We start from the raw sequence: 19,255 nt of genomic DNA on the forward strand, positions 1-19,255 counted from the left end.
TCCATCGTTTGTCTCATTTCTGTTGCTGAATGATGGAAGTCCGTTATGCAAGCTACTGGACATGCCTACGTTCCTGAACGTGATGCGTTAACCATCGTCACGGCTCATACAGTTGCGTGTCGTATTGGGCGATCCGATGGAGAGGTGCATGGTCAGTTTAACGAGTTCAAAGTCGACGGATGCATGCTTGCGAAATTAGCACAAGTTATCGACATCTGTCCCGCAGGATGTTTGGGCGACGGTAGATAAGTAACCGTCGACTGCTGCATCAGTCAGGGCTCATGGTACGCCATTCAGATTGTAATAACCTAATTCTCTCAGGGTGAACTTATTTTATCATCATTGTCATCGGGATTAGAATTTAAAAAACGTCGTGTATTGTCACAGTCTCTGTAATTTTACATTGATCTTCTTTGTACTACGTTAAAAAAAGTTACTACCTGCACCGATCCAGGACTAAGTCTTGAGTAAGTATGACTCCAATTTCTGGAGACGTTCAGAAAATTGATGCGACTTTCAACTGCTCTCTCGTACCATTAGACTAGGTCTAGTAGAATTCCAAAAGCATGGAAGACGAAGTAAACAAACTTTCTCTTCTGAGAGCCTACGTATGCAACTTCTATAACATTTTCCTACACCGACAAACCCAAACGAAAAAGCGTAGGATACATCATCGACTAGTGCACTAAATTCTTCGTGATGAAAGGGCGGGCCACACCAGGGCAATGTGCTCCTGGAGCAACACTTTGACACTCTGCTGCACCGCCAGATGTACAAACCAATCCAACCTCCCCAAAAAAGGTAACAAAGAGTGAAGTACAAGTATGCATACACATAACTTTATATTTACATGTGCTTTTTTCCTACTGAAATTAGGTCACTGCAAATACGGTAGTTACACATTCAAAATCGACAAGGATACTGTGACCTTCGGTGGTACTTGTAGAGCAACGGAATGACAAAGAATACAGACTTCTATGAGGGTTGGGGATCTAAAATCCAGAGTCCAACCCCAGAGCGTCCCATTTTATTTTTTTATTTTTTTATTTTTTTATATCTATTTCTATTTTTCTGATCTTTCTACAGAGTTCACTTGTTTCATAACCAGCGCCATCGATCCCACGGAAGGAGCTATGCATCCATTTCCTCCCCCTAACCTCTCCGTCCCTCCCCTCACTCCCAATGTGTAACGGGGTATGAGGCAAGGGTGTTGACGACATGATGCTTCCTGGAGGATATGATTCGTGAATGGACTTTGTAGACGGAAAGGGCGTGGAATTCAAATCACTCCTAGCGTTGTCAAGCGAGGTTTGTACTAGTGGAGACAGACCACATGAGGCAGGGAGAGAAGGGGGTTGGGTGTCCAAGGAGCTCTGCCCGTGTGGCCCTACAGAGAGGAACCACTGGAAGCTGATCGTCAGTCCATCTAAGCACCCTCACCCATCTAGCTCTGAATCGGCACCCCAAGAATTGCATTGTATTGCATTGCATTGCGTGACAGTGAGAGAGTGAGTCCTTGCAGTTGCAAAAAGGGGTAAGGACCCAAAAGGGCCCACAGGAAGGGAAGGCAAGGGATCTAATCCTATAGGGCCCACAGGAAGGGAAGGCAAGGGATCTAATCCTATAGGGCCCACGGGGCTCTTCCTCCTCCTCCTCCTGCTCTTCATTAGCCTGGCCCTGTTTGCGCCCAACTACTGCTACTACTATTACGACTACTACTACTAATACTGAGACTACTACTACTAATACTGAGACTACTACTACTAATACTGAGACTACTACCACTACTCAGTTGCCCTCTTTCATTCCTGCTTTCCGGATGATGAATGGGGCTGGAAATCCTTCGGGGTTCACACTCAACCGACACCCTTTCCTCGCTGCCCTGTCCCTTTCCCTTCCTTTCCTGCAGAACTCAGGCTTTTGTTTATTTGTTTGCCTTTTTCCCCTTCTTCTGCTGTTGCTTCTTCTTCATCGTCTTCTTCTTCTTCTTCATCGTCTTCTTCTTCTTCTTCATCGTCTTCTTCTTCTTCTTCATTTCACCGTCCTCATTATGACGACCTCCCTGAACATGAGAGAGAAACACTTTCATACAACTCCTATATATACATATATAATGTCTATATGAGTATTGAATTGGGATTGCTATTTTGGTTGTGTGGAGCTGCATGCATTCATTAATGGTGGGGGTCATGTTGCAAGGGGTGGCTTTACAGTGAAAATCAAGGCTCTCTGTGCGTAAGAGGACTTCATGTGAGTGGAAGAATGCAAGATTGTAATTTTCTTCTTCTTCTTCATCTACTTTTCAGGGCTTGGGTTCTGGAAAGATCTGAAAGTCCATTCTTGTGACACAAGAAATCAAATTTTGATAAAAATGCATCATTAACAAACTTGAGTTCATTCTAGGAGTTCGTGGATATATGGTAGCTTTGTTTCTCTTTATTTGGGGTCTTTCTAATTATGGAAATATAATCATGACATTTGTATTTGTAGAACACGATTTTAAAAAATATATATATCTGATTTAGAGAAGAAAAAAAGAATTGAATTCTTCACTTAACTTTTCAATTGTCAAAATCTTATTGATGTCTTCCTTTCTTGATTTGCACTTTTAGCTTGAGCAATGAGGATTCCGCACATTGTGATGCCACAAGTTTAGTTTCTTTTCTTATTGAGATATTAAAGCACAATCCTCATTTAAATTTTATAAACAAGCCGCATTTTTTTCATTTATTTTTTAGGATTTATTCGTATACAAACTTTGTTTGTTTGTTTGAATGATTGAATGTGAAATTGCTTCAAGTTCTCCAAGCATGAGTGTATTGATTGTACCGTTAATGTAGACAGTAATAATCTTTTAGTAAGTTTAGGCATGTTGGACAGAAGATAATATATTTCCTATTCATATTCAGTTAGATTCAATTTTAATAAAAAAAAAGAAAAAATAAAGATTGATGTGATCAAATACTTCACAAGACTAAGCAAGTAACAGCTTTCTCATCATCACCATTATACATATTACTGAAATGGACATCCATGTTAATTACAAAAATACAACCATTTATGTAAAAAATTTACAACAATAATTTCAAAATATATTAGCCAATCATATACATCATACTACTGAGTTTATGTGTGTATACACACTTCATTAAACTTCATGTGCTTATGTTACAAATGTTTAAAGTTAATTTTAATATAAGTAAATGTGTATATATAAATTACATAGTATGCTTATAAGTTGGAGTTTTAATGAATCATTTATTAACTTTACATGAAAAAATCAAATTTGGATAATTAAAATAACATCGTCATTATTTTCAATAAGGAACATAATATTCTTATTTATTTTGAAATATCTCCTTGTGATGGTAAACTACAGTTGGACACTTATTACTTGCTTTGCACTTCAATCCAGACTACAGAGTGTTTGTTAAAGTGGAATCTATATTGCATGAGTACCTAACAACTTCCAAAACCATTCCTAGACCTTCTAACTTTTTCAACGCATCAAATTGGTACAAGTCCAACCTCTATGGACTTAATTATCATATCATCAGATTTCAAAATATGAGCCTGGTGTTGGACCCAAGTCAAGATGCTTGAATTGCATTTATTGAAAAATAATAACAAATGATCTCACAAATAATAATTGGAGAGATGAGAAGAAGCCTTGAACTTTATGAGCACAAACATTAGAATCCCTATGCATATATTTCCATGTGCAATGGGTTAAGATAGATGGGGAGAATGTGAGTTGAACCTACACAAACTTATGTCTTAAATTATACAAACAAATGGATTATATATATATACACCAATAAAATCCTTTCTATCTATTTTTGAAACAATGTCAACAAGGAATTTGTGGTTATGAAACCTATGAGATAGAGGGACAAGAGGTATATATATATATATATATATATATGTGGGTTTTTGTTCTGTGGATATAAACAATATTTAAGGTAGAAGTGTGTGAATATATATATATATATATATATATATATACACATACACATAATTTTTATATTAAATTTGAAAGCATATTAAAGCATTGTATCCCAAGTAGCATTTTCTGATGGACATGGACACAATGTATATGATTCAAACATGTATGAAAGCATATTACCATGTGAAAATAAAATATGTGTGATGTTTGTTTTATTACACATGTTCATAATTCATTCTGAAAAAATCTCATTGATGCATTAGATGCTACTTTTGGAATCAAATTTGGTATAAATAATGTTGTTTTCATAGTTAGTTTCTGTAAATTGGTTGATGAAGATTCATCTCAGAGCAACTTAAATCATTTTAACTGAAAATTCTGTTCTTATTAATGACGTCCAAGATAAAAACTTGATTTATTAATTTACATGAATTAATAATTAATTCATATAAATTAAGTTTTTTTTATCTTAGAAATATTTTGAAATAATCAGAATTTATATGAAATAAAATCAACCTTTTTCAAACATCCACATCAATCAAATGGTTATTGCCAAAGGAAAATAATTTGGGGAAGTTACAAGAGATAAAAATGAAATGGAGATGATTTGACAAGATTAAGAATTGTCTCTATTTTTTTTTTCTTCTTGTTTCTAATTCTCTCTCTCTCTCTCTCTCTCTATATATATATATATATATAGAGAGAGAGAGAGAGAGAGAGAGAGTTGATTATAAGCTTTTGGTCCAAGCCCCTAATATCTTACCATTAAATTTGTCATGAGAGTCTTTTGGAAGAAGTTTCCTCATAATACTATCACATCAACTACTAAAGAAAGTGTCTTACCATATCCAACTTCCTCAGAAGTTCTTAGAAAGTTTGGAAGCTCTTGGAAAGTTCCTGGAATATTTTGGAACATTCTATAAAATTAAAGAGATACAAAAGGATTACCAAAGTAAATAACAAATTGTGATCAAATAAGTTTATGGCCAAACCAACTGGATTCAAGCCAAGATATTAATTTTATGAAAAACATTAATTTTTATTTATGTAATTATTACGCTTGTTATTATTCAGTCCAAAATTTGAAGCAGATATATTTTGTTCAAAAAAGATATGGACATATGTAGTCAAAACAAAATAATGTGTAAGATTGATTGATTATCTTTCAAGCAGTACAGTTAATATATTTCCTTGCACCTTTTACTGGATAGGAGGGTTGATTTAGTAAATACTTGGGCCAATTTAACAATTATCCAAATAAATCATGCTTTTAATAATCCAGACATATATTTTCTTATACATACATATGAATGAGAGAGGCCTAGTGAAGCACCTACTTATTACTTCTGTTTCTTTATTTCTACTTCTTGTTTTTATTTTCATTTGCAGTTGTTCTCTGCACATATTGCTTTTTTTTTCATTTGTATTTATTTAAAATTTTATTCATTCATTTGCTTGTTTATTTCCATCATCAGGTGTGTAAGGGGGAGAAACAAGGGGTAGCTTTGTAGATGAGTTTTTGTGTCATGATCAGCTACTCTTTCTCACCCTCACATGATGTCAAAATAGGGGAAATAAGGAACCTGGCAGTGGGTATGAGAAAAAAGAGAAAATCATGGGAACTAGCTAAAAAAATAACAACAACAAAGAAGAGAAACCCATGAGAATCATTTGTCACCCAGCAGCCACAACTGAAAAGAAACCTTCATACAAACAATAAACAGCAAACACAAAGACTGAGAGAGAGGGCCTTCCTCTGGTTCATTGCAGGGAAAGCAGATGGAGGTGCCCCAAATGCATGGCATTCTACACACTCATGATGGCAACAACCCTACTCACAAAATGAAAAAAGAAAAAAGAAAACTAGTAGTAGACCGGAGGGTTTCGGTGATGGAGAAACCCAAAAGTCAAGCCCTAATTTTAGGGTTTGGGCCCCAGTGGGATGGGATGGCCTACGAAAAGGCGATGCAAGAGGAGGAAAGTGGGCAGGGGCTTCATCGCCTTTTTGCAAGCGTGGCTGTGGTGTGATCGAAGAAACCAGAGAGAGAGAATGAGAGAGAGAGTCCCAGTTGGGCTGTAGCGAGCGAGCGAGAAGGAGGAGGAGCAATTACTGCGGTGCCTTTGGAAATAAACAATGCCTGTGAGAGAGTCAGTGTGTCGATGATGCGAGACTAGGAGCTATTTCCTACCCCCATTGTCCTGCACCTGCCAGGCTTAGACGAGAGAATCTGAGGGGCACAGACAAGCATGAAAGACAGAGAGAAAGAAACAAACAAAGAAAGAAAGACACAGAGAAAGAGAGGAATAGAATTTGAGAGTGCGTCAGTGAGAGAGAGAGAGAGAGAGAGAGAGAGAGCGCGCGAGAAATGTGGCCAGATTGGTAACCATGGCCGTGGGCCCTGGAAATCAGGTGATCAGCTTTGCAGGGATTTTCGAAGGTGCTCTCGACAAGACGTCCCTCACGCCTTTCGCTACTGTTTTAAAATACAATAAAACCTGCAGCGTGATTCATTCTATTCTTTGACTTCTTCGCTCTCAGCCTTCCAATCCTTTCTCTGTGAGTTTTTCCCATCGTCTTTCTAGGAACCAGAGAGTAATTATTTGTTGCCTGCCTGAGCGTGGATGGTGAGAGGTGAGAGGCAGTGGTCAACTTCAGCTCCTGCTTTAAACTTTTGTACGCAAGCCGAAGCTTCTCCTCATGCAGAAGAGGATTTGCTTGTTTTTTCTTTTCTCTTTTCTCTCATTTGCCTACAACAGCATACGCCGTTGTACTTTATTGCATTTTATTTATTTTGAAGTATTTCTTTACATGGAAGGTTTTCACATAAGGGAATATTTTTCCTTTTCCTAACTGGAGGAAATCCGAATGGATGAGCCAACAACGACCACCACATCAACAACAAGCGCCCTTGCAATGGCTTGTTGATCACACAACCCAACATAATAGAACGAAATCAATGCAAAAGTTGCGTGCAGAATGCAGTAGATTACGAATGGAAATTTTAAGCAAGCGTGAACGGGAAGCCTAGCCCGGCACATTCCTTGACTGAATCAGACTGCAGCAATCTTGCTAAACACCCTTGAGAAAGGGGCTCAGCTCGTTAATTCCGGCCCCCCGACGCGCAAATCAATCATCCGCGCGATGGGAGAGTGCCGACTTCGGGCGATGCGCCCTAAGTGCGGGTATGGTCAGGTACGCATCCGTCCCGTCCCGTCCCGTCCACCGTTGTGGGAGGAGATAGAAAAAGAAGGCAAAAGAATAATCTTCTTACAGCGAGCCGTATCCGGTAAGTTTGCCGGGTCGTTCGGTTGGTCGACAGTCGCACTCGGGAGTAGCAGCGTCGATCGAGAGGGCCTGCAGGCTTTGGAGCAATCGTTTGTGCGCGTCTCTGTTATGTCAGCGTGGCAGGCTGCCCGGCTGCCAATGTTTTTTTCCTTCTCTTTTTGTCAATAAAAACATTTCCCTGGTTTCGCAAAGGAATTTTCTCTGACCCCACCCCACCCCTGGCTCCAAGTGACTTGCTGAAGCCGCCGCTGCCCAGCGTTGCCTTCTCCTTTGGCTCGTTCCGAACATCGCCACCCACCCGGCCCAAAGGTGCACTTTTCGGCTTGCAAAGCCTGTCTGCTCTTTTGTCGCTCCTTTAGGCGTATAAATACTGACTGCACAGCTGCACCTGAAGCGGAGGTAAGAGTGTTCTTTGAGGGAGCATCAAGGGAAGTGAGGAGATAGGTGGGGGAGTGAGAGACAAAGGAGCCAACTGAGGCTTCTTACATGCACTGGAACATTCTATAGTAGCCTTATCCACAAGACTCCTATCTTGTGAGAGGGCTTTCGTCCGCATTGCCACATTATAATCCCTTACTGGCATGCATCAGCATTGAAGCCCATACCATGAATCAAAGCGGGGGGCAGGTGTTGCGTGCCATGTGAATCACATTATAGCCCTGCTTCGGAATCTTGGTTGCTTTCTGGTAGGTCCTTGCTTTTGAAGCTTGGGGAACCGAAGGAAGGAAGCGGAAGAGGGAGAGAGAAGGAGAGAAAGAGAGAGAGAGTGGAGGGGAGAGGTGGCTTTTGGGTGGCTCGAATTTTGAGTATGAATTTGAAGATGTACTTGGTAGAAAAAAGTCTTTTGCTGTTGGGTTATTGCGCATGATTTCGCGTGACACTGAGATTGCGGCAGCGGCGAGGAATAGGTAACATCAGCTGTCTACGAGTGTTTTTATTTTTATTTTTATTGCCTGTTGCTATGGCGGAGGGGAGATGGGAGGGTGAGTTGCAAGCATGTTGCAGTGGCTCCAGCGGCCACAGCCGCGTGACGGCGTCCCTGTGTTACTCGCCATCCACTGGCACTCTTCTGGTAATGCCCTCTGGAGCCCTACCTTGCTCCCTCCTCTCCTCACTTCTTTTTTGCTACTCAAATTGTGTGGCGTTCTATTACAGTACGTCGAAAGTTGGATATGTAGCACATCTAGTCAGGATAATGTGGTGGCTTTCACCCCTACTCGAGCCTGCTCCCTTTCGGCGCTTCCTGCCCTCGTTGTGATGCATGCCCGTTCTGTGGGGCGTGCGTCCAATTTTCGTACTCACTCCCTGCCTTCTGGATCACGATACGGTATTCAAATATGACAGTTTAACCTCACAGCCACCACAAGAGTACTGATCAACGGCTTGGTCCTTGATCTTGAACACCAAATTCTATGTTTTTGTCTTATTTCTGAGTCTCAAATGTTTGGTAGGCCCTAGTGTGTTGTAATCTAAGTCAATACGGCAGACGTAGTCTTGAACCAGCACCCACCTACAATGAATCCAGGCAATGTGTAGCTCACTGTTCTGGAACTTTTTAATGATCTGTAACCGACTAATTAGGTTTACGTGAATCATTCAATCTCTTTTAGGAAACGGTACTTCCTTGGATACGTCGATTGATATTGCAGCTGGTTTAGCTCGAAGACCGTGAATCCTCCCATGCTCATTTGAACTAAAAACTCCCATGGGTTGCGCTCGGTTTTTATGTACTTGGTTCAAGTCCTTTGCCATCATGCCTGGAGCGTGAGCTCCACTGTACATTTGTTTGCCGAATTCTGAATAGGGTTTCTTTGTGTGGTTGTCGTGTTAGAGAGCAGTCGCCCTCAAGAAACGTGGTATTTTACGTGGGCGACCGGGTTGAAGGTACAGATAATTCCGAAATTGAGCGGCTGTCTCAACCGAGGAACATTGCGTCGATCTTGGTCTCCAAGCTTGGCCCTTCCATCAACGCCTGGATCATCGAACCTTCCCACTATAATAGCGCGTTTGCTTGCTACAATAACCTCTTGCCGTCCCTCACATCAAAAGGGGAGCCAAAGGGCTATGATCCGAAGGGGTTGCCGGCAGCCCGTGCGACGTTGACCCTCCTTCAGAACTGCCTCGCTCAGGTACTAGCGACCTGTTCTTTCTTCTACCGAGATTCGGTTAATAAAATATGGTATTATCTATGTTGTTGAACGTCACAATGTGGCATCTAAAGAAGAGAGGATCTGTTTCACAAGTGTTTATTTGGTCCTGGTTCTTTCCTTGAATGATACCAGTGTTGACTTTTAGGCGAATATGCTTCATGGCCAGGGCCGTTACCCTAAAACATTTCGTTGCACTATCCAGCATGTTTCTCTGTGTGGGCACAGCAGCCAAGTCTTCCTTTCGTTGCCTATTGTTTGTTTCTGAAGAACTAGGTGTTGGTATATCCAGGTGACCACGAGACTGACCATGGAAAGCCTCCCGAGCCAGCGAGAGCGAGTGGCAATCGGTAAACAACCCGAGAGCAACTTGACCAATGCACACTTTCTGTGCGGCCATGGGTTTGCCGCCCCACCCCTAGATAACCCGTCTTCGAGACCGAAGAAATGTCCTCAAACGTTAGTGTTTGGCTTTAGCAAGGGCGGGGTGGTTCTCAATCAGCTGCTGGCGGAGCTGACGCATTATGAAGATCTAGTGGATGAGGGGAAGGTGTTCAATAAGAAGAACTGGTTAAATCGCGGTGTAGCAAAGGGGGGATCCTCTGGAAAGTGTTCCAAGATTGAGGTGAGAAATTGATCGCCTCACTTTCTTCACAAAGTTTGAAAATTAGGGTTCTGATGAATTAGGGTTTTAATTGAGTGAAAGGTATGGCTAGATATCTTGGAATGGATTGCAGACCTTTTACAATCTGGGTAATCTGTTTTCGGTGAATGCGTACGCTGACATTTCATAATCATCTCATTCAGGCCTCTCTGAGACCTACTGACGCTCTGGACGAGAAGACGAAGGACGTTCGCAGTGGGTCACCCCTCTTACCTGCTACAGTTGAGGAGTTTCTTCGCGGTATTGCTGAGGTTCACTATGTGGACGTCGGCTTGAACTGTCCAGGTGCATACCAAACTGATGCTCATGTGCTGGACGGCCTTGCAAGAGCATCCCGAGCACGAGAAGGAGGCCTTCTGGTGGCTTTTCATGGCACGCCCAGGCAGTGGTGTGACGGAGGCCGGCGCTGGGTTGCAATGGAGAAGAACACATGCAGGGAGATTATTCAAAATGCAGCGTCCCGGCACGGAGAGGCTTCCAAACTGCGCGTTGCGGAGAAGATGTACTTTTCCACCCGCAAGGCTAGCTTGCAGATGCACTTTGAGATTATCGAGGCGCTTGCCGTGAGCTCGTCTTGAGCTCACTGTGCGATGACATAAGCCTTAGTTGCACGTATGTATATTACAAAATTCTTTCTAACGATCGATACATTATTTATGTAAGATTTTATGTATCCGAGCGCGTCAGGTCGATGTTGTTAGTGGTTAATATTCCTGAAACAGTGTCAATGCACAGAATGTCACTGGATCCTTGATCGTGTCATGGTCTGCGGTTGTGGCAGAATTCTGCTAAAGTCAGACCCAATATAGTTAGATTTCTTTAAGATCCCGTCTCGCGATGGGAATGGGAACCATAAGAGAAACAACCAATCTTAGTGGATATCTCTCAAAAGTGATATCTTAGCAAACTGTGCCCAGTGACAGGATATAAGCTTCCGATGTGATTACGCTTGAAGTAATACAATAAGACGCATATATGACAATCTGCTGGCACAGAAATGATACAATTGTATCATCTGTGGAAAAGTGGCTTTGGGCTTCGACAACGTACATAGACTCGCGGTAGCAATGTTTAGGAGGTCAGTAGCTTTAGTCAACATTTTTTGTGCAGCATTGTGGCTGGTCGGATCGACCCCCCGACCTCAATCGAGATCGAAGTCGGGCTGAAGAAGCATTTTTTGCGGACTACAAATGATTTTCTGCATAACGATTTAATGTTATTTCTCTTTAATAATATCGTCTTTGTAAAATAGGTACTGTCGTTACATGGAGTGTTGATAAGTCGAACATGCAGGATGTTGGTAACAGTACTTAATTTGACTTACATTTTAAATATCTCTGGAGTTTGGCAGCTGAATAGAGTACATTTTTTCAACTAATTAGCAACTATTCTTATCTGAGCAACTCCTATCATCAGGATTCGAAATCAGGATCCAAGTATTATACTCTGTTGTATCGGTGGCACTAGCTTCACCAGCATGGGAATGAGTATTTAAGTAGGAAAGATGCAGCGACAGGTGAAGCAAGGAGAGCAACGACGTAAGATATTCACATGGGAATGAGTGTTTAAGTAGGAAAGATGCAGCGACAGGTGAAGCAAGGAGAGCAATATCGTAAGATATTCATAGATACGTGGGTAAAGGCGAACTGTAAGACCCAAATGATTACGCCGAGTTATCAACTTTATCAACTTGAGACCCAGAAGAAGGAGAGCCGATGAGTCCTCCACACTCTTCTGACGTATATCAGGATCCTCCTCATGGCTTTTTCAATCTAACGCGTCAACGACAGGTTGAAACGCTCGATGAAGCCGCTCCGGACAGAGACAACTCGATCAGTTACCCAACCCCTAAAAACTCGATCTCTCGAATCAAAAATCAATACTATCCTGCTTATTTTCGAAGTTCTGTCATATACGCAGCTGGTTGAATAGTGCAGTAGTTCCGGCACCGCAACAATTACTGACGTTGCCCGCTGCTGCGCTTACGATGCCATAATGCTCTTCCAGAAGCAGATTAAGTCGGTCATTTGATCCAATCCTACGTGTTGGCCTCCATCTGAGAAAAGATCTAGAGAGCATCGCTGCCGATAATTTGTACGAAGTTGCTTAAGAACTGGGATTGTGTCTGCAAAAGATGGATGCACTAATCGAGGCTGGACACAGCCAAACATAGTATACAAATGCTAAAAAATTAGTAGTGTTTCTCAATTTCGTTCGAACCCCACAACACTTCGAAGAGATTTCAAGCCCATCTTCAGTACATTATGTCAGAATTAATGCTCAGGTTTACGAGCGCATTCACTTTGAGAATTCTGCATCGAATCGCCGAAAAGAATTACGTCAACGATTTTGCCAGTGGATTCATACCACAAAGACGCAAAGTACAGTGGGTCTAAGTAATTACGGAACAAAAGTCATCACACTTCACATATTAGGGGGCAACAGAGTATGAGACAACGAAAAGTGTTCCAAGATAAGAGTTTTACTATTTTTTCACTTGCCTTATACTTAGTTAATCCAAAGTCAAACTTGATGTAGCGGCAACTACTAACAGCAACAAGCAGTGTCACACCGACTCAACTAGAAGGCAACGACAATTTTTAGGAATTTGGTTTTGTTGTTGAGGAGTGATCAAAGATTGTGAAAATAGCATCACTCCACATTTCTTTGCACATATTTTTAATGAAGAGTGTGTTTCTAATAGAAATAAACATAGAGTGAGACTTACTCTGTGGTGAATCTCTTATCAAAGTGAATTGCTCTAAGTTAGAATTGGACATCATAGTTTTTTATTTCTCTTATATTATGCCATGGCAATATTAAATGAGACATCATAACAATTAATTATGATATGGTTGAGGATCTCTAGTTTCAAATATAGGGTAGTGGAGGAATCTAAATGTATTTTTTTTTGTGGTGGTTGATGATTGTCATAGTTCATTCAAATAGATGTAGCTTATGCTTAATGATGAGATGGCAGCGCACATGATGCAAGTTGGTTAGAGGATGGGAGGACGAAGTGGAGTGCTGGCAGTGGTAACAATTGGTTTTTAAGTAGGTTTAGATATTTTATTCCAAAAACTCTACAATCACACCATCCTTATACTTGCTCCATCAGATTCTGTAATTGGTAATGATGTCTAAGTTTTTAGAACTAACTTTTAGCTAACCCAATAATAAAAACTACATTTGGTGAAATGATATTCACATCTCTAGAACTTTGAGGTTTGATGGCAACAAGTATGGATATTGTATCCTTGGTAGAGAAACATTATCCATCTATAATATCTATCTTCAACTGTCTAATAAAGATATAAGCATTATGTTCCAATTATTATAGTCTAGTAGCTAATACTATTGGCCAAATGCCCGTGCATCCCAATACTCTAAAATCCAAAGCTATAAACAATGCAATACAATCAAATTGCGAGTTTGACATTCTATACATGGTCTTTTTCATCAACAAAGCACAATATTATTAATACTATCCACATCCAAGTTATATAGTTAATTGTTATTGGCTACATCTCAAGCAAAAGCTCAAGGCAACCAACATTGAAGGAATGTGCACATATTACTCTCTATTGTTTGATGCAAATATACTCACTTGTAGGCAATGATTTTTTAAGATTATATTCTTATCATTGAAGGATATGCACCACATCCTATAGTCACTTTTGAAATTTGAAGGTAAGAAAATATCTTTTACATGATGGAATCTATTTTTTCATATAGAAAATAAAGATTCTTACAAGTTTTTAATCTATCTCGTACAAATCCAATTCCTTACCTTAAGTCAATACTTGCAACATTAGAATTGTATATGAATTCTTGTTTCTTGCATTAGAGAGGTTATGTTTGTAGAAGAAGTCTTATCATATACTAGCAAAACCATAAGACCAATGATGAAAATTAGAATCAAAGACATCACCAAAATTCTCAAAAAGATCAATCTTTTTGGCCCTCCACAAGACACACCTCAATTTTACAAAATCCTAGTCTAAGGCCACCTTTACCAATGCCTTATACATAGAGGATTTGACAACTTCCTTTCACGGCCATAATCATGTAAGCTAATAATTACATATAGAAATAGGTAGAAGTAAGTAAAAGTAGATAAAAATAAGTTAATTCTATAATATTTAATATAGAAGCTTCCTAGAAACTTCCTAGATGCTGCTTTGACTTCATAGGTGTCTTTAATTGACTTTTTGGATTAGAAACGTGGTCAACAAGTTGGCCATGTGCCACACATGTTGTTAGCTTGAAAATCAAGCTAACTATATGGCCCACACGTAGAAAAACTTGCCTTGTAAGTCAAGGCATGTGCCCTACAAAGTCAACACCTATTGGAGGTCCTATAGAACGTCGCCACGTAGCTCTTAGTTAGATAGTATATATAGAGACAAGAGTGAAGGCTTCTTCACTCTTGTCAACTCCTTTCTTGCTTCTAGTCTAGTTTCAAGGGTCTCTAGTTTTCTTGTCTTTTGGCAATAGCCATTTCAGTTTCTCTTTCAATATATATATTTGTTTATTTACCTCTCTTTGAGTGAAGGCTCACTTGTCTGAATTGTTTTTCATCGAGTTCTTGTCCTTGACAGATTGACAAGAGTACACTTACAATATCAGAGCTTTGTTTTTCTTGAGTAAGAGTGGATTACCCCTTTCTCTTGACAAGACATAAGCGTATTAGAAGTTTACGGATTACCGACTTCTAAACTGATATTATTCTTAGTATCTTCTTTGTTATCAAGTCTTTCTTTTCTTTTGTCTTGAGCAGTATCAAACAAATTTTTCTTCTTAGTGTCATTATGGCAGAGCTTGTTGAAATGAAGAGTGCAATGGCACAAATGCAAGAGCAAATGAGGGAGTTAATGCTTGCGATGCATCAACTCAATTCACCAACACAGGAAAGAACAAGAATAGCAGAAAGTGGGGATATAGAGATGATCAGAGCTGCTTCAACATCTGCAACAAATCACGTTCCTTCTCCAATTGTACAACACCCTGTAAGCACTAGAGAACCAAGAATTGTCTTACTCGAGAAATTTGATGGTACGAGATCAAAGTTTCGAGGGTTCATCAATCAAGTACAATTGGTAATTGAACTTCAACTGCAAAGCTATCCAATTCCAGGATCACAAGTCAGGTTTATTGGCACTCTACTTTCTGGTTCTGCATTATTGTGGTTTTCGTCTTTTTTTGAACAACGAAATCCAATATTGGACAATTTGGAAGCTTTTTTGGCGGAGTTTCGATCTATGTATGGTGAACACGATGCAACTCGTGTTGCAACAAATAAGATTCGAATTCTGCGACAAAGAAATCGCTCAGTAACAGTGTATACTTCACAATTTTGACAACTTGCAATTGACATCAAGTGGGATGATGCTGCACTCATCAATCAATTTCTTTATGGATTGCAATACGAAGTAAAGAAATTGATGCTCAACTTACCTGATCCTCAAACTTTGAGTCAAGCAATCGATTTTGCGGTAAAATGTGATAATCGGCTTTTCGAATTTCGATCCGAGAATCATTCACGGGAACCTCAACGTTATTACTCAATGGCAACATCAACATCTTTACCAAACGTACATTCGGAAGTAGAAGACATGCAAATTGACGCGGTACGTTTTAAACCCCTAACTGAGCAAGAAAAGATTCGTCGTCGTCAAGAAGGATTATATTTATATTGCGGAGAACCTAAGCACACTGCTCAACATTGTCCAAAGAAACGACACAACTATAAAATGAGGGGTACGACGGTCAAAGAAGACAACATGTCGGAAAACAGATTCGTCCAGCTACAATAGGGACCATGCAGCTGGAACCTTGTACAATTCCTAATGAAGGTCCTATCCTCTCCTCAGAACCCTCTCCTTGTTTTATAATAGACTTATATTTAGGACCTAAGAATTACAAAGCCTCTGCTTTATTAGATTCGGGAGCCTCAGCATGTTTTTTAGATGAACAATTTGTTAAAATTCGTAAAATACCTTTTGTACAGAAACCTAAACCAGTACATGTAGAAGTCATAGATGGTCGTCCCTTATCTTCTGGAGATGTCACTCATGAAACTCATCCTATAAAAGTAACAATAGACGGTCATGATAGCTACATAGCTTTTAACATAATTAAATCCCCGTCCAATCCAGTTATTTTAGGTTTATCCTGGCTAGAAAAATATAACCCTCGAATAGATTGGAATTCGTATAAACTTGACTTTTCCCAGAGCATTATTAATAGTTCTACCAACCAAGTAAAAAATTATAAGTCTAGTATAGTAAAACCCGTACTGATAGGAGCAAAAGCATTTATACACACAGCAAAAGAAGGATCAACTTTTGCTATTTATGCTGCACCTATTTCTGAAAACGTAAAGACTTCAAGTGGCATTCCAAGTCAATATCAGGAGTATCAAGACGTTTTTGAGAAAAAGAATGCAGATATTCTTCCTAAGCATTACCCATATGATCGTTCAATCGACCTCAAGGAAGGAACTCAGCCACCATTTGGACTAATTTACAGTTTATCGCAAGATGAGATGGCTGAACTCAAGACATATATTGACGAGAATTTAGCGAAGAATTTCATATGCCATTCAAAATCTTCAGCAGGAGCTCCAATTCTATTCGTAAAGAAAAAAGATGGATCTTTACGAATGTGTGTTGATTATCAAGGACTCAACAAGATCACAATCAAGAACAGGTATCCATTATCTTTGATATCAGGACTCCTTGACCAGTTCAATCAAGCTAAGATCTATACAAAAATAGATCTAAGAGGAGCATATAATCTAGTATGGATCAAAAAAGGAGATGAATGGAAGACTGCGTTTCGAACCAGGTATGGACATTTCGAATATAATGTCATGCCCTTTGGACTCACGAATGCACCAGCTGCTTTTCAACATCTCATGAATGATGTATTTCGTGAATTCTTAGACAATTTTGTCATCTGCTATCTAGACGATATCCTGATCTATTCTAAGAACGTCGAAGAACATGAAATACATGTTCGTCAAGTATTACAAAAACTTAGAGATGCAGGATTGTACGCCAAGATGGAAAAGTGTGTATTTCACACTACTCAAGTTGACTTTTTAGGATACATCATTTCAAATGATGGTCTCATGATGGATTCTAAGAAAGTCCAAACAATCATGGATTGAAAGATTCCAAGGACAGTAAGAGATGTCCAATGTTTCTTGGGATTTGCCAATTACTATCGGATCTTCATCAAAGATTTCTCACGAGTTGCAGCTCCACTTACACGCTTGACTAGTAAAGATAAATTCCAATAGAATCAAGAAGCGAAAGCAGCATTTGAAGCCTTAAAGACATCGTTTGTCTCTACACCAGTCTTATATCGTGTTGACTTTTTCAAGGCATTTTTTATGGAAACAGATGCATCAGATTTTGCCTTGGGTGCAGTTTTATCACAAATGGGATCAAATGACAAACTTCATCCGATAGCTTTTCATTCAAGAAAATTCTCAGCAGTCGAGATCAATTATGAGATCCACGATAAAGAACTTCTTGCGATCGTGGATTCCTTTCAAGAATGGCGTCATTATCTAGAAGGCCCTTCTAGTCTAGTCACTGTGTATACAGATCACAAGAACCTCGAATATTTCATGTCAGCACCCGTATTGAATCATCGTCAAGCTGGTTGGAGTATGTCTTTGTCAAGATTCGAGTTCATTATCACTTATCGGCCAGGAAAACAACAAGGTTTTTCCGATGCCCTATCTAGACGTTCTTATTTTACACCAAAAGAAGGAGATGCAGCTTTTGAGCAACAAAGAACGGTCCTCTTGAAACCGGAGCAATTTCATCTCCGAGTAATGAAATCAACATTGATTGTTGATTCAACTTTTCTCAAGCAAATCCAGTCCAGTATGTCCTCAGACCCTCTTGTTCATGATATCGAGAATAATTCTTCCAAGTCTCATGATCCTTCTAAGTTCGAGTTCAAGAATAATCTATTATATTTTGAAGGACGCCTATATGTTCCAGAAGGAGAAGCACGTTTATGTGTTCTTCAAGCACGTCATGACTTTCCAGTAGCAGGGCACTTTGGATATAATAAGACTTTGGAACTCATATCAAGAGATTTTTGGTGGCCACAAATGTGGAAGTCAGTCAAAGACTTTGTACAATCATGTGATATTTGTTCAAGATCAAAAATTCCTCGTCATCGACCTTACGGACTTCTTCAGCCATTACCTATACCAGAACAACCATGGTCTTCTGTTTCTATGGATTTCATCACAGATCTTCCAAGCTCAAGATCTTATGATTCTATATTTGTGATAGTAGATCGTTTCACCAAGATGGCACATTTTGTGCCACGTACAAAATCTATCACAGGTGAAGAAACAGCTAAGCTTTTCATTGATAATATCTATCGCTATCATGGATTACCTAAAGATATCATATCGGATAGGAGAACTCAATTTGTATCAAGATTTTGTAGGACCCTTTTCAAGATTTTAAAAGTGGACATAAAGCTATCTTTGGCTTTCCATCCTCAAATTGTTGGACAAACAGAGCACGTAAACCAAGTCTTGGAGCAATATTTAAGGTGTACTATCAACTACCAACAAGATGATTGGACAATCCTTCTGCCATTGGCAGAGTTTGCTTATAATAATACGGTACATTCTTCCACGCAACAAACACCTTTCTTTGCCAATTATGGCTATCATCCACGACTTGATACTTTTGATTTTTCAAAAGTTGATAATCCTGCAGTAGAAGATATGGCAAATCGGTTGTCAGAGTTACATGCAATCATAAAGACGCAATTGAAGGAAGCTCAAGAACGACAAAAGATAAACGTAGATCTATATCGTAAGGAGCAACTACAACTCAACGTAGGTGATAAGGTATGGCTGCTTCATCGCAATATCAAGACTACTCGACCTTGTGACAAGTTGGACTATCGTAGGCTTGGCCCCTTTTCTGTTTCTGAACAGATCAACCCAGTTGCATATCGGTTACATCTACCGGAGTCAATGAGGATCCATCCTGTATTCCACGTGTCTCTTCTTGAACCATATAAGATAGTGGATATACAAGGAAGAAGACAAATGCCACCGCCTCCTATAGAAGTAGATAATAATGAAGAATTTGAGGTGGAAGAGATATTAGACTCAAGGCGGCGCCGAAATAAGCTGGAATATCTTGTTTATTGGCGCGGATATG

The 19,255-nt window shown here is 39.8% G+C and overlaps 1 protein-coding gene and 1 long non-coding RNA gene across 3 annotated transcripts; one reads left to right on the forward strand and one right to left on the reverse strand.

The window, feature by feature from the left end:
- Window positions 1–1,922: 1,922 nt before the first annotated feature.
- LOC141046030 (uncharacterized) lies at window positions 1,923–2,695 on the reverse strand. The gene is made up of 3 exons (XR_016505761.1): window positions 2,559–2,695; window positions 2,212–2,326; window positions 1,923–2,062 (listed from the first exon to the last, which is right to left on the reverse strand). It is a non-coding gene; the product is annotated as an uncharacterized LOC141046030 (long non-coding RNA).
- Window positions 2,696–5,926: 3,231 nt separating this feature from the next.
- LOC112289946 (uncharacterized) lies at window positions 5,927–10,716 on the forward strand. 2 transcript variants are annotated; one of them, XM_024535713.3, is made up of 5 exons: window positions 5,927–6,503; window positions 6,763–8,304; window positions 9,071–9,361; window positions 9,672–10,004; window positions 10,187–10,716. In XM_024535713.3, the coding sequence occupies exons 2-5, from the start codon at window positions 8,194–8,196 to the stop codon at window positions 10,619–10,621; spliced, it is 1,170 nt and encodes a 389-aa protein (XP_024391481.1). In that variant the 5' UTR covers window positions 5,927–6,503; window positions 6,763–8,193; the 3' UTR covers window positions 10,622–10,716. The 2 variants fall into 2 exon arrangements, with proteins under 2 accessions (XP_024391481.1, XP_090110854.1); XM_090254728.1 differs by having other exon boundaries at window positions 5,927–6,384.
- The last annotated feature ends 8,539 nt before the right edge of the window (window positions 10,717–19,255 follow it).

This window comes from Physcomitrium patens, chromosome 12, assembly GCF_059467195.1.
Source record: "Physcomitrium patens ecotype Gransden chromosome 12, ASM5946719v1, whole genome shotgun sequence".
NCBI lineage: Eukaryota > Viridiplantae > Streptophyta > Bryopsida > Funariales > Funariaceae > Physcomitrium > Physcomitrium patens.

What these genes read in the sequence shown, in the direction of transcription:
- LOC112289946 (XM_024535713.3), top strand. Translation starts at nt 8,194, where the DNA reads ATGGCGGAGGGGAGATGGGAGGGTGAGTTGCAAGCATGTTGCAGTGGC. An exon ending in CATCCACTGGCACTCTTCTG is followed by an intron (nt 8,305 to 9,070) that starts GTAATGCCCTCT and finishes GTTAGAGAGCAG; the next exon opens with TCGCCCTCAAGAAACGTGGT. An exon ending in TTCAGAACTGCCTCGCTCAG is followed by an intron (nt 9,362 to 9,671) that starts GTACTAGCGACC and finishes TGGTATATCCAG; the next exon opens with GTGACCACGAGACTGACCAT.